The sequence below is a fragment of the Chlorocebus sabaeus genome, chromosome 10 (genome assembly GCF_047675955.1).
Source record: "Chlorocebus sabaeus isolate Y175 chromosome 10, mChlSab1.0.hap1, whole genome shotgun sequence".
Taxonomy (NCBI): domain Eukaryota; kingdom Metazoa; phylum Chordata; class Mammalia; order Primates; family Cercopithecidae; genus Chlorocebus; species Chlorocebus sabaeus.
The window spans coordinates 60,164,606-60,177,282 of NC_132913.1; the positions used below are offsets into that span (position 1 = coordinate 60,164,606).

A 12,677-nucleotide genomic window follows, 5' to 3' on the forward strand; every position below is an offset into this window, starting at 1 on the left:
AAGCAACAAACTGATCTTGCCAGCATTTTGGACATGGATGTCCCAAATTATCCATCTTACAACAAATAATACACAAATCATTTGCCAAATAAAGAAGACAGAAAGGCCTTGTACTTCCTCATCAAGAGACTATCAGTGATGTGGGGAGCTCACACAGAACGTCCCAGCCCTGGGAGGGCTGAAATGTTCTAGGCTTCAAAAGGAAGCACCATTGCTCTTGGGCACCCAGTGACCTTTAGGCAGGCTCTCCCTGCAGTGGAACAACAGGCACAGGGCTCTAAGCAGAGGGCCTAACAGCTGTCATCATGTAGCTCACTTTGTGACAAAATAGGAATTTAAAGTTTGCGGAACAATGAGCTTGTCAGATACAATGAACGGTTAGCATGTTGTTCTGAAAGATTTGGGGAAGTGGCCAGGCCATCTCCCTAATACTAGTGTAGTGTACGCTTATTTGTATTTGTCCAGGCTATTGTAGGTCACATTCTCTAGCAAACAGAGAAGCACACTTTAATTCTCTATTAGCAAGTAGAGTAGATGGATCATCACCATGTGTTATTAGGAAAGCTCTCCAATGCCATCAGTCAAAGTACAGCAAATGAAACGAAAGACATTCATGAGCAGAGTTGAAGCGCTGAAAGATAAAAAGGAGCCTGAGAGTCTTAAAGTGGTGTTAATTGAAAATGTTTCTTTTAGAGGAGACAAGTTGTGTTATGATGATTTCTTTTATCCTTTAACTTCTTTAACTACATTTTGGGCAATATTATATTCCGCCTATATTTCAAAACAACAATAATATGCCTGTGGACAGAAATAAAAACATTTAGACTATTGTTTCAGTGTCCAAACAGATTATTTGTAGGAAAAAAAATTCTCCTTTCCAGCTTCTCCTCATCATTTTGTTAATCACCATGTTTAACTGTTTTTTGTTTTGTTTTGTTTTGAGACAGAGTCTCTCTCTGTTGCCCAGGCTGGAATGCAGTGGCACAATCTCGGCTCACTGCAAGCTCTGCCTCTCGGGTTCATGCCATTCTCCTGTCTCAGCCTCCCGACTAGCTGGGACTACAGGTGCCCACCACCATGTCCAGCTAATTTTTTGTATTTTTAGTAGAGACAGGGTTTCACCATGTTAGCCAGGACGGTCTTGATCTCCTGACCTCGTGATCCGCCTGCCTTGGCCTCCCAAAGTACTGGGATTACAGGCGTTAGCCACCGCGCCCAGCCACCATGTTTAACTTTTCATCAAATATGCACACATCAACAAGTGCTGTTTGTGGCTGCCTTGCCAGCTACATTTTCTTCTCAGACTCAGGCTTACCTTGTACAAAAATAAATTCCTTTTCATGTATTGCACCTTTGTAGAAACAAATGGATGGGCAGCTACTTGCTGGATTGTTTTGTCTACTATTCATTATAATTGATAAAGACATTTAATGTTAGATGACACAGGACCCTGGAACCTATAAAATATCAAGAAAAATGTTAGAAAAACAACTACGCAGCCAGGACACATAGTGAGACTCTATCTGCGCGCACACACACACACACGCTGAATGTGGTGGTGCACACTGGGGTGCACACCTGTAGTCCTAGGAGGATCAGTTGAGCCTGGGAAGTTGAGGCTACACTGAGCCATAAATGTATCACTACACTCCATCCTGGGCAACAGAGTGAGAAGAAAGAAACAGAAAGAGAGAAAGAGAAAGAGAGAAGGAAGGAAGGAAGAAAGGAAAGAAGGAAGGAAGAAAAGGAAGGAAGGAAGGAAGGAAGGAAGGAAGGAAGGAAGGAAGGAAGGAAGGAAGGAAGGAAAGAGGAAGGGGAAGGGGAAGGGGAAGGGAGAGAAAGGAGGGAGGGAGGGAAGGAAGGAAGGAGGGGGAGGGGTGGGGAGACAGAGGGAGGGAAAGGAGGAAGGAAGGAAGGGAAAGAAAGGAGGGAGGGAGGGAGGGAAGGAGGGAAGGCAGGCAGGAAGGAAGGAAAGAGGAAAGAAGGAAGGAAGGAAGGAAAACCATGGAGCCAATAAAACCAGTTGATTATTTTGATAGGGTTGTGATTGTTAAAGGAATTCTCTTTGATCTATTAAAGTTGTATTTGTTTCTCTCTTTTATATGTGCTATACTTGACTGATCATGTTTAACACTGAAGTTAAAAATCACAATGATAAGAAAGCTTGAATGCTGAATGCTGAATATTACGGTTGCCCTTTGAAATAATGACCCTGTCTTTAATTTTTGGCTACTTATGCAGATTTTGTTGCTTATTGTGCTCCATACTTCTGAAAGGGCAACTGCTATGGGGTTTCCTAGTTTTAGAAGGTAATACTTTACTTCAGTGTGGAAAGAGCCAGAGAAGTAGACTCACGGAGATATTACAACATAATCTCATTTCCTGATTTATAAACATCTTGTTTCCCAGAGGATCATCTGGGGTCCTCATTTTGTGTGTGCGTGTATGTGTGTTTTTGTTTTGTTTTGTTTTTTGAGACGGAGTCTCAATCTATCGCCAGGCTGGAGTGCAATGGTGTAATCTCGGCTCACTGTAACCTCTGCCTCCTGGGTTCAAGTGACTCTCCTGCCTCAGCCTCCTGCGTAGCTGGGACTACAGGTGCACGCCACCATACTCAGCTAATTTTTGTATTTTTAGTAGAGACAGGGTTTCACCATGTTGGCCAGGATGGTCGCCATCTCTTGACCTCGTGATCTGCCGACTCAGCCTCTCAAAGTGCTGGGATTACAGGCGTGAGCTACCGCGCCCAGCCCGAGGTCCTCATTTTTTAGGCAGTTATAGTATTGATAGTATGATTAATAAGCTTTTTGCTAAATACTGAAGAATGCTTTCTCACTATAAATGACTATCAACGTGGAGCTCAAAGTTGTTCCCCAAATGCTAGAAGAATTCATGCTAGTAATTAGTAATGACCCAGTCTGGAGATCATCTCAAACCACTTGGCAAGTCTCATCTTAAAGATTACTTAAAGCAGGAGTTTCTCAAACTTTAAAAACTATGGATCATTTATATGAAGAATAAGTTTTAGAAACTATTATAAACATGTAAGCTTTCAAATAGCAACTAGTAAGGAAATAACTTTCACAGTTTGTGGAAATTCTCATTAAGGGAAGGGCAGTAGAATAATAAGAACCTTTTGACTGCGAGGGTCAAAAGGTTAGGAATTTGGGGAATTTTTAGGGAATATAATAACATTTATTTGTCTTTATTGTTGCTCTTTTTTAAGGTTAGAGAGAACAAATTAAAATATTTTCCACCTATTATATGACAACATTTTATCACTACAGACTGGCTATGACAATGAAATTCTGGGCCAGATAAAGAAATAAGAAATTGTGTATCCTCATACAAACTTAAAATATTAAAAATTCAGATAATTGATGGCTCACACCAGTAATCCCAGCTTGAGAGGCTGAGGCAAAAGGATGACTTAAGCCCAGGAGTTGAGGCTGCAGTGAGCTAGAATTGCACCACTGCACTCCAGCCTGGCTGACAGAGTGAGACCTTGTCTCTAAAAACAAAAAAAAAAGAAAAGGAAAAAAACCCAACAATCAGAGATAATCCCATAAGGCTGTATAAACCCTTTCAACTCCACCTTTCGAAGACCGACGGAATTCAAACTGTTTTCTGTGGAACACAGTTTTTAAAACCCTGCTTTACAACATGATTGATCTAGGCCGAGCCTATGAAGACACTTTGGCCAGGGTCACCGGTGTACCCCTGGCAGCTGTGTCCCTCTGCTCTAGGGTACCAGTGGCCTCACTAGTGCCATTACCATTCTGAAACTCACGTGTAACTGGCCAAGGTACAAAACTCTAATAGGAGAGCGAAACCACAAAATGCTGAAGCTTAGAAAATCTTGAGCCAGCTTGTCCTGATTTTGAAGGACACATTGCTTATCACCCAAACGAAGATTAGATTAGCAGTGCTGCTGGCCCAATCCTGTGAGCTGTGTAGTGTGTAAATACTCCTTTCGTTAGCTGGCCTATTAGAAAGCATAGCCCCTGAGAGGACTTATTTTGCCCCACCTCCTAGAAAACACCGTGACTTCATGTCGAAGGTGCCAAGGACAACTTCAGTTCTCCAGTCTCTGAGGAAATGTTTGTTTTTGTACTTGTAAGTTATGCATTTTATGGGGCAGACTGTCCTTGCTGAATTAATTTCTGCTTTTTATTCCATCTGTTCCTCAACTCTTACAAAAGCTAGCCATACCATCTCTCTCTCTAGCTTCTGCAGTGGTAAGCTGATTGCATTTTTAGGATGACGTGTTGTCATCCATCTATATGGTGAATAGGAAATGTAGGTAATACTCTAGAACTCTGATCCTTTTATTGTCAGTTAGGCTGTGTATTAATTGCATTTGAATGCCCTCGACATTGTTCCTAGGACCTGCTTGCCGTGAGTTTGTTGGTGAAAGAAGATGTATTGGGGTGTATTGGGGTCATGGTTCATTGCTATATTTTAGAATTATTTTTGTAATACTATGAATTACATTTGGTGATTGTTTTTGGTTTCTTTGCAATTTTTAAAATCTCTCTTATGAAATGGAACTTTTTAATGCTGCTGCCATGCTGACGATTTTCTAGAGTTGCAGCTGAGATGTACTGCACGGCCCTGTTTTGAATATGTTCCCTCCATCTTTTCAGTCATCAGAATTTGACTTGTCAAGCTATCCCAGATAACCTGTGTAATGTTTGATAGTTTAATGATAGTAATAATGTTAAAAGAAATGAGTTTCTCTTTGGCCAAAAGCTTCTTGTTGCTCTCACTTAAAACATTGCATGGCCTTGAGATACAGCTCAGAATGGTTCCACTGTCGGCGGGGAGGGAGGAGTGTGATGTCATGTTATTAGTAATGTACACAGCTGCTGCTTCCAAGCTGTGGGAGAGTATATTGCTGTCTTCAGTAATATTTTCTCCTGTACTGAAGGCAGTTATCATCATCACCAGTTACTTTGGGCTGCTAGCATGTTATCTCAATTAACCATGAGAATAAAATAGATAGTATCACTTATGTTTGATGTGTTTGAATTTTTATTGTTCTCATTTTGAGAAACGGAGAACAAATTATTTGCACAATATGTCTTATGGTTAGGAGAGAAAATTGAGTGTTCTCAGATTGGATAAACTAATCTAGTGTTGACATGTCATTTAGGGTTTAGATTCTCTTCTACCAACAATTCTGTGTCAGGCAGCCTCCCTGAGTCCACAGATATTAAATATTCTGTAGTCACCGTCTTTACCTTTAGATGACAAGATGTTGAAGATAGATGACAGATAAATGCACATATATATACACATCCACATAATATATATAGATACATACATATGTATTTGCACATGTATAAATGTGGATATAACAATTTCAGTTCTTTAAAATTTTCAGAAAAGAAAATGGTCAAATCACCTTTACTAATATGGTCCAGAATTGTTCAGAATTCCTATTACCAGTTTTTATAAATGTCTAAATCCTTTTTAGTTTAATTTAGTTTTCTATTTCCCTTCAGCCAAAGAATGACTCAGAAACACCCATGGAATATACCACTGCTTGCTTGAAAACCTTTACTTTAATGAACACTTACTGATCAATCTCCAGCCTTCATATAGGACTATGAAAATATGGCGCTGCAGCCTAGATAGAAGCGCACGTGAACAAACAAGAATAGTGAAGTATTGGGGGTGCTCATGTCGTCAGGGTAGTGTGGCCTCAGGACGGGGATTTAGGAGCTCCTAGGGTTTCAGTTAAACTCCCAGCTCTGCCAATTTCTAACAAATGAACATGAACAAGTTACTTAACTGCCTTACTCATTTGTTTCCTCATCTACAGAAGGAGAGTAATAGTAGTGTCTTGCCCAGGGAGGTGTTCAAGAGTATTAATGAGATAATGTATGCCAAGGACTTAGCCAGTGCTGGCCTCTAGTATCTGCTTTGTGGAGACACATAGTGGGACTGTGAAGTTCTTGTTAAGAAGAAGGGAAGGGGTTCAAAGTACCCCACAGAGGAGGCAGTGTCTGGGTGGTTGCTACCCAGGGGAAAGGAAAACGATATGCCAGGCTGAGAGCATTGCATGAACAAAGGAGGAGTACCCGAATCTTCTCTTTTGAATTATTTTAGGCACTCTTCTTTCTAAGGATCCCTTTCAAAGTTATAAAAACCTGGTTTCCAAGCCACGGGCATTCCAGTGTCCCAACAAAACACCTTCCTCACCCCTCCTCAAAGAGCTTGATCTATTTTGAGTCTGGAGGGGGCATTAGCTTGAGTTTCCCCCTATTTGTATTTCTCAAAATCATGCCTTCTTTTTTAAAATGACAGAACTAGATTGAGTTTGGAGGCTATTGTTCACTCTGACCTCCAGCTCCTTTTCCGTTATAATTACCCAGTCAATACTCCTTCATTTCTGTTGTTCTCTTTGTTTGCCCCCCTCTTTTGAACGAATTACTTTGCAAAGCTTTCTATTGAATTTTGCCCTCTTTTTCCTTTTCTGTTTGTCGAGGTCATTTTAAATTTCAAACTAGCTCTCCTAACTGCCAGCCACCCCCACTCAATTGGGTATCATTGTTAAATTTGATAAGAATGTTTTTGATTTGATTCCATATTCAAGGCATTAATAAGCATGTTAAATTTAGCAGCATTCAGCCCAGTACCTAAGCCTGTGGAATTCAATTTGTTTGTGCTAATTTATTTGCATACATGATTTATGATCACCCCATCCAGACATAAAAGAAACTTGGGAAAGCATACCATGAAAATTCTGGGTAGAACAAGGGCTAAGTCATTGAATTCACTTCTGTCATGCTTTTCACTCAATTGTAGTTTGAGGGAAAAGGAAGACAATAATTTTCTTTCTGTCTCCAAAGACATTAGTATGACGGGGTTCAATACTCATTCACTGTTACAATCCATGTCCCCAGAAGCGCATGTTTGTCAGTTTCCATCCCTGACACTTAATAGCCAGTGACACTGAACAAGTCACTCATTTCCAGGAGCTTCAGTTCCCTTACTGGTATAATGGTGATCTGACTTACCACAATAAAAGGATTAGTAAGATCAAGCCAGGCTGGGGCGGGGATGGACAGGTGGGAGGGGATTCCAAAACTTAACACTGATCTCAAATAGAAAACGTAGTTTACATGGAGCGTAATTCTAGACAATATCACACGCTGTTTCTATAGCCTCAGTCCCAGGATATTTTTCTAGCTTGGGGGACTCTCTGAGGCAGGCCTGTAGGTTCTGGTGTAAGTGGAGACTGGGCCTGGAAAGGCTTAGAGAGGTCCTCTTGCATCCTGTTAGCACTTGGTTCATTTCTCAGTTCTGGGAAGACTTCAGGACAACAAATGGAAAGTCATTCATCTTACTGTCCTTATAACTTGGCTCAGACAGGAGCATCAGAAATTCCCAAGTCACACCAAGTGCTTCTCTGGTGCTGTAATTTGATAGCCCAATCCCAAACAAAGTGAGGAAGCCACACCCAAACCTTCCTCCAAAGTTAACCACAAAGATGAACCGGAATAGAGAGTGAGAGCAGGAACACAAAGATAAGCTGGAGAAGGCAGCTGGCTTGTTTGGGGCACAGCGGAGAGTCATGGATGTTATCACAGCAGCCCACCCAGGACCTGCTAGTTTTAGGGTATGTGAGATTTTTTAAATCTTACATTTAACCAATTCTCCTTTTATAAGTGTCAAAGCATTGCAGTGTACAGCTGCCTAGTAAAAGGATTTGTAACATAGATGCATAAACGGTTCTGTCATTCAATAATATAGTCTCTTAAATAACAGGTAATGCTTCCCTGTCCCCTTCCCACCCCTCCTCACACCCCCCCACTCCCCACCTCCACCCCCATGCGCCCACCCCCAGCTTTCTATTTTGTGTGTGTTTTCTTCCATTTTCTCAATTTGGTGTCTGGCATATTCAGAAAAACACGTGGGCTCCCTCTGGTGGTCATTCCAGTGTTCATGCATGTCTAACCTTCAAGTTTTAGATACATGGCACAAGATGTTTGGACGAAAAGTGGAAATATTAGTAGTAAATGTTATTTTCGTTTGTAAGATTCCTAGTACTTGGAAACCACCAAAATAACCAGCTCATTCACTCATTCATAATGTGCACATATATAGTGTTCCATTCTCACGTATTGTAGATATTTGACTTTGCTAAATGCAGCATAGTCTGGTCTGCAAGTCAGTACAGAATAATTGAGTTCCAGTCCTGTAAGTTAAACAAGTTTTCTCAAGGAATGGGTCTATTAATCAGCAAGTTTTTGTGGAATGCTAACGGTATATTAGACCAGGCATTGTGAAAAATAATGTGTTGCTCACCATTTAAAAAAATATATGAACAAGCTTTTTAATAGTTACAATGTTATATTACTTCCTTTTGTTGTTTAAATCATATTCCCATTTTATTTCCTCCACAGAATTTTATTCTCTGGTAACATATTGTTTTCCAGGCCAGATGACTTTATCATCTGGGTTCAGCTACGATAACAAAGACTCAAACACAACAGCATCTTAAATAGATTATTTTTCACTCATGTTAACTGTCCAAATATGAGCTGCCCAGGGTTAATATGGCAGCTTCATGTTGTAACGTATGTTTGTGATTGAAAGTCTCTTATGGATCACCCTCATACTGAACATTTATCAAAAATATGTACTTACATTTAAATATTTGTGTTTTGAAATCTCTCGTGACCATGGGTCTTTGTTACAGTTTTTCTTCTAGATTGAGTTATGACAATAAGTAATTATATATGATCATCAAAACAAAATAAATATTTTATAAATTTCTGTACAAAATTATTAAACATTAAAGTAAATTACTATCAGAAATGCATCACTGGGTGACTTGGCAAGTGTTTTAACAAATGAATTATTTTAAAAAGTCAATTTATGTACCTTTAGGAAATAGCAGTTTCATTCTTCTCGGTTTTTATGTACATAAGCACTGGGAAAACTCATTCACAAAAATAGGAAGCTGGGGATGGAAGTAGTTTTAAATAACAGTGTTACTAAATTCTTTGAGTCCTAGGAAACTCGTGTGTACTTCATGGAAAGCTAGAGATGATGGTGAAGTTGCAGTGGAGGGGTAGAAAGTGTTGCATTCTAGATGGATTTTTGGAAATAGAGTCCATAGGATTTTCTGATGAATTAAATATGAGGTAAGAGAGAAGGGACTCAAGGGTGACTTCAAGGTTTTTGGCCTGAACACGTGGAAGGATGCAACTGCCATCAACTGAGGAAGGGAAGGATGAGGGTAGAGTCAGTTTGGAAACCTGGTTTGAAGGTCCCTGTACTGGGCAGTATCCAAGAATGAAGTGTAATTAGACTTTTGCACTGTACCTGGGTCCAGTCAATAGCTAATAATGATAAACATTAGATTAGAGAGTGATAATGAGATAGATGGTAGGGATTTGCACTGAGTAGGACATGCCTGGGGCATGAATGAAATTAAAATGTGTCTGAAAAAAATGAAATAATGAGACATAAATCAGCAAGAATTTTATCAGGTTTATTTTGGCCCTCTATTATATGTTACAGATTTAAGATCATTTATGTTTATAAGTTAACTGTATATGATTTCAGGTGTCACCTTTTAAATTAATAAAAGGTTGATTTATGTAATATTTCAAGTAAAAACAGCTAAGTGAACCAGGCTAACAAAGCATTATTTAATAGACATCCTCAGGGACCTAATTTAATGAATAGGTAGAGGGATGTTATTTGTAACTTAGCTCACAAATTATTTCTATATGAATAGGTGACTTTGAATGGCTATGGTCTGCTTGAAACAATTTATTCTCTTAATTAGTTTAATCATTCTTTTTACAGTTTCTTACACTACTAAATGGGTTAATAATCCCCTTTTTCCTTGAGTAAATTAATTTTTCTAGCCTAGCCACAAATTTCTAATTAACAAAGTTTGAAGGAGTAAGGTAATTTTGTAATAGCATAAAGAATAACTATATTTTATTTAATCCTTTTTGTTTTGTTTTGTTTTGTTTTTGTTTCGCTTTTTTGAGACAGAGTCTTGTTCTGTTGCCCAGGCTGGAGTGCAATGGCGTAATCTTGGCTCACTGCAACCTCCACCTCCCGGGTTCAAACAATTCCCCTGCCTCAACCTCCCGAGTAGCTTGGATTATAGGCACCCACCACCATGCCCAGCTAATTTTTGTATTTTTTAGTAGAGTCTGGGTTTCACCACATTGGTCAGACTGGTCTCGAACTCCTGACCTCAGGCGATCCATCTGCCTCGGCCTCCCAAAGTGCTGGAATTACAGGTGTGAGCCACCGTGCCCAGCCCTATTTAATCCTTTTTGTATTAACTAACATTTATTAAGTTTCTACTATGTGCCATGTAGACTCTGGAGATACAAAGTCCAGAAAGTCCAATGCAATGAATTATTGACTTCAAAAAGCAAACCACCTAATGGGGGAGAGAGATAGGTAAACGGATAATTATTTCAGAATGTGGTACTGAGAGAGATTGGAGTTAAGTACAAAAACACCAAAATACACACTCTAAGAGCCTTGTCACCCGAACTGGAAGGATTTCTGAGACACTAGTGTTTCATTTCATCTGTTATGGTTGCAGTAAAAACAAAAAAAAACAAAAAAAAGTTTCATTATTCACCCCCCACCCCAACATTCTCCCTCTTCACAAGGCTACATAATTATTAGTTTACTGTATAACTCCAGACTTCTAAGTTACAGGTGGCAGAAAGCTGGATCAAGCCACCTTGAAAGCAAACAAGAGACCGGGGGCGGTAGCTCACACCTGTAATCCCAGCACTTTGGGAGGCTGAAGTGGGAGGGTCACTTGAGCCCAGGAGCTCGAGACCATCCTGAGCAACGTGATGAGACCCTGTCACTACAAAAAATACAAAAATTAACCAGGCGTGGTGGCATGCACCTGTAGTCCAAGCTACTCAGGAGACTGTGGTGGTAGGATGTCAAGCTTGGGCCTGAGGGGCAAAGGCTGCAGTGAGCCAAGTTGGTACCATCACGCTCCAGCCTGGGTGACAGAGCCAGACCCTGTCTCAAAAAAACCAAACAAGAGAGGAAATTGGGGGCTCACAGTGGAGCCGGGCTTGGGCTGATGGGAGCTGAGGGCTCTACCTCTTATTGCTTCTTCCCTAGCCTAGAAACATGGCAACCAACAGCTCCTGGTTCCTCCCCAGCAGCCACAATGAGAGAGCATAGGGGAAGGACTCTGGCTGGCCTATGGTGGGCCACATGACCCCTCCATCCCCACTCTGAGCCAGTGTAGGTGGGATACACAGCTCTGTTGATGGGAGGGTCTGTGCCCAGGAGGAGGAGGAACGATGGGAAGTGGGAACTGTTAATTGCTCCTCCCCAGTGATGTGCATTCCGCTGACTGCCAAAAAAGCCCTGCCCCCTTCGATTGATGTACTCAAATAACATCATAATACAATCAATATCTCATTTCGGGCTAGTCTTCATGCCTTGTTTATGAACAAGTTGGACAGATGCACTTATGAGAATGATGTTAACATCACATTTTGCAGTAGCTGTGATTGCAATGAGCATTGTGCTTTAGAATGTCCATGCATTCCATTCAATCAGAATCAAATTTTCTTTTGCACCGTCTTCTTAACATATATGATGTGGAGATTAACAAGGTTTGATCTTAAGTCTTTTGAGCTACTTAGATGTGGGTGCTCCAACAGTACATGACTTAAGCAATCTCACTTTTCCTAGAATATTACAGGAATTGTTCCTTTTTAATCTACATTTTAAGTCTTTTAAAGTCTGTGAGCCAAATTTACATTCAGATAAGTCATTGATGTTTACATTTTGTGCCTGAAAGGAGGTGTTTCTGCCAAGAGTCTAAAATGAAGTCTAGCAAGACAGTGGATTTTTTAAAATAATGGTTATCTCTTTCTGATCATAAATATAATACTTACATTGAATATTTGGAAAAATCAGTATTTTAAAAAATCTTCCTCAGGCCTGTAATCCTAGCACTTCAGGAGGCCGAGGTGGGCGGGTTGCCTGAGCTCAGGAGTTCAAGATCAGCCTGGACAACATGGTGAAACCTGTCTCTACTAAAGTACAAAAAACTAGCCGGGCATGGCGGTGTGTGCCTGTAGTCCCAGCTACTCGGGAGGCTGAGGCAGAAGAATAACTTGAACCCGGGAGGCAGAGGTTGTAGTGAGCTGAGATTGCGCCACTGCACTCCAGCCTGGGCAACAAGTGAGACTCCATGCCCCCCAGAAAAAACTTCTGTAAATGCTGCCTCCCAGAGCTCTGTGTGTTTATATAGTTAACATATAGAAAAATGTATACAAATAGAAACAAAATTTAGTTTACACTATATATACAGTTTCATATTCTTCCTTTTTCAATTAAATTTTTAAAGGATTTTTAAAATTAGTTAACATTGTCCCAACCATAATGTAGAATGAATTTCCTCTGCAATAATTTTTTATTTTTTATTTTTGGCAATAATTTTTTTAAATAGCTATTTGTATCATGTCAAAGTTACTTTTCACACAATCCCTGTCCCATTTCTGGAATTATTTTTGTTACATTGCTGTTGCTCTTCCTTCATTCCTGATGTTCTTAGTTTTCCTCTGGTATCATTTCTCTTCTGTCTGAAGAACTTTTTAAGAAATTCTTTTAAAGCATTTGTGACGGCTGTGAATTCTAAATTTTTT

At 40.1% G+C, this 12,677-nt stretch overlaps 1 protein-coding gene across 7 annotated transcripts in view; it reads left to right on the forward strand.

The window, feature by feature from the left end:
• Positions 1–12,677, forward strand: part of RAPGEF4 (Rap guanine nucleotide exchange factor 4) — a 310,152-nt gene that overhangs the window by 181,960 nt on the left and 115,515 nt on the right. Inside the window, exon 1 of one of the 7 annotated variants that reach the window (XM_007965378.3) lies at positions 3,992–4,116. The exons of 5 other annotated variants lie outside the window; for them this stretch is intronic. In XM_007965378.3, coding sequence (XP_007963569.1) covers positions 4,099–4,116 — 18 coding nt within the window. In that variant the 5' untranslated portion in view covers positions 3,992–4,098. One more of the 7 variants, XM_007965379.3, reaches the window with a different exon arrangement.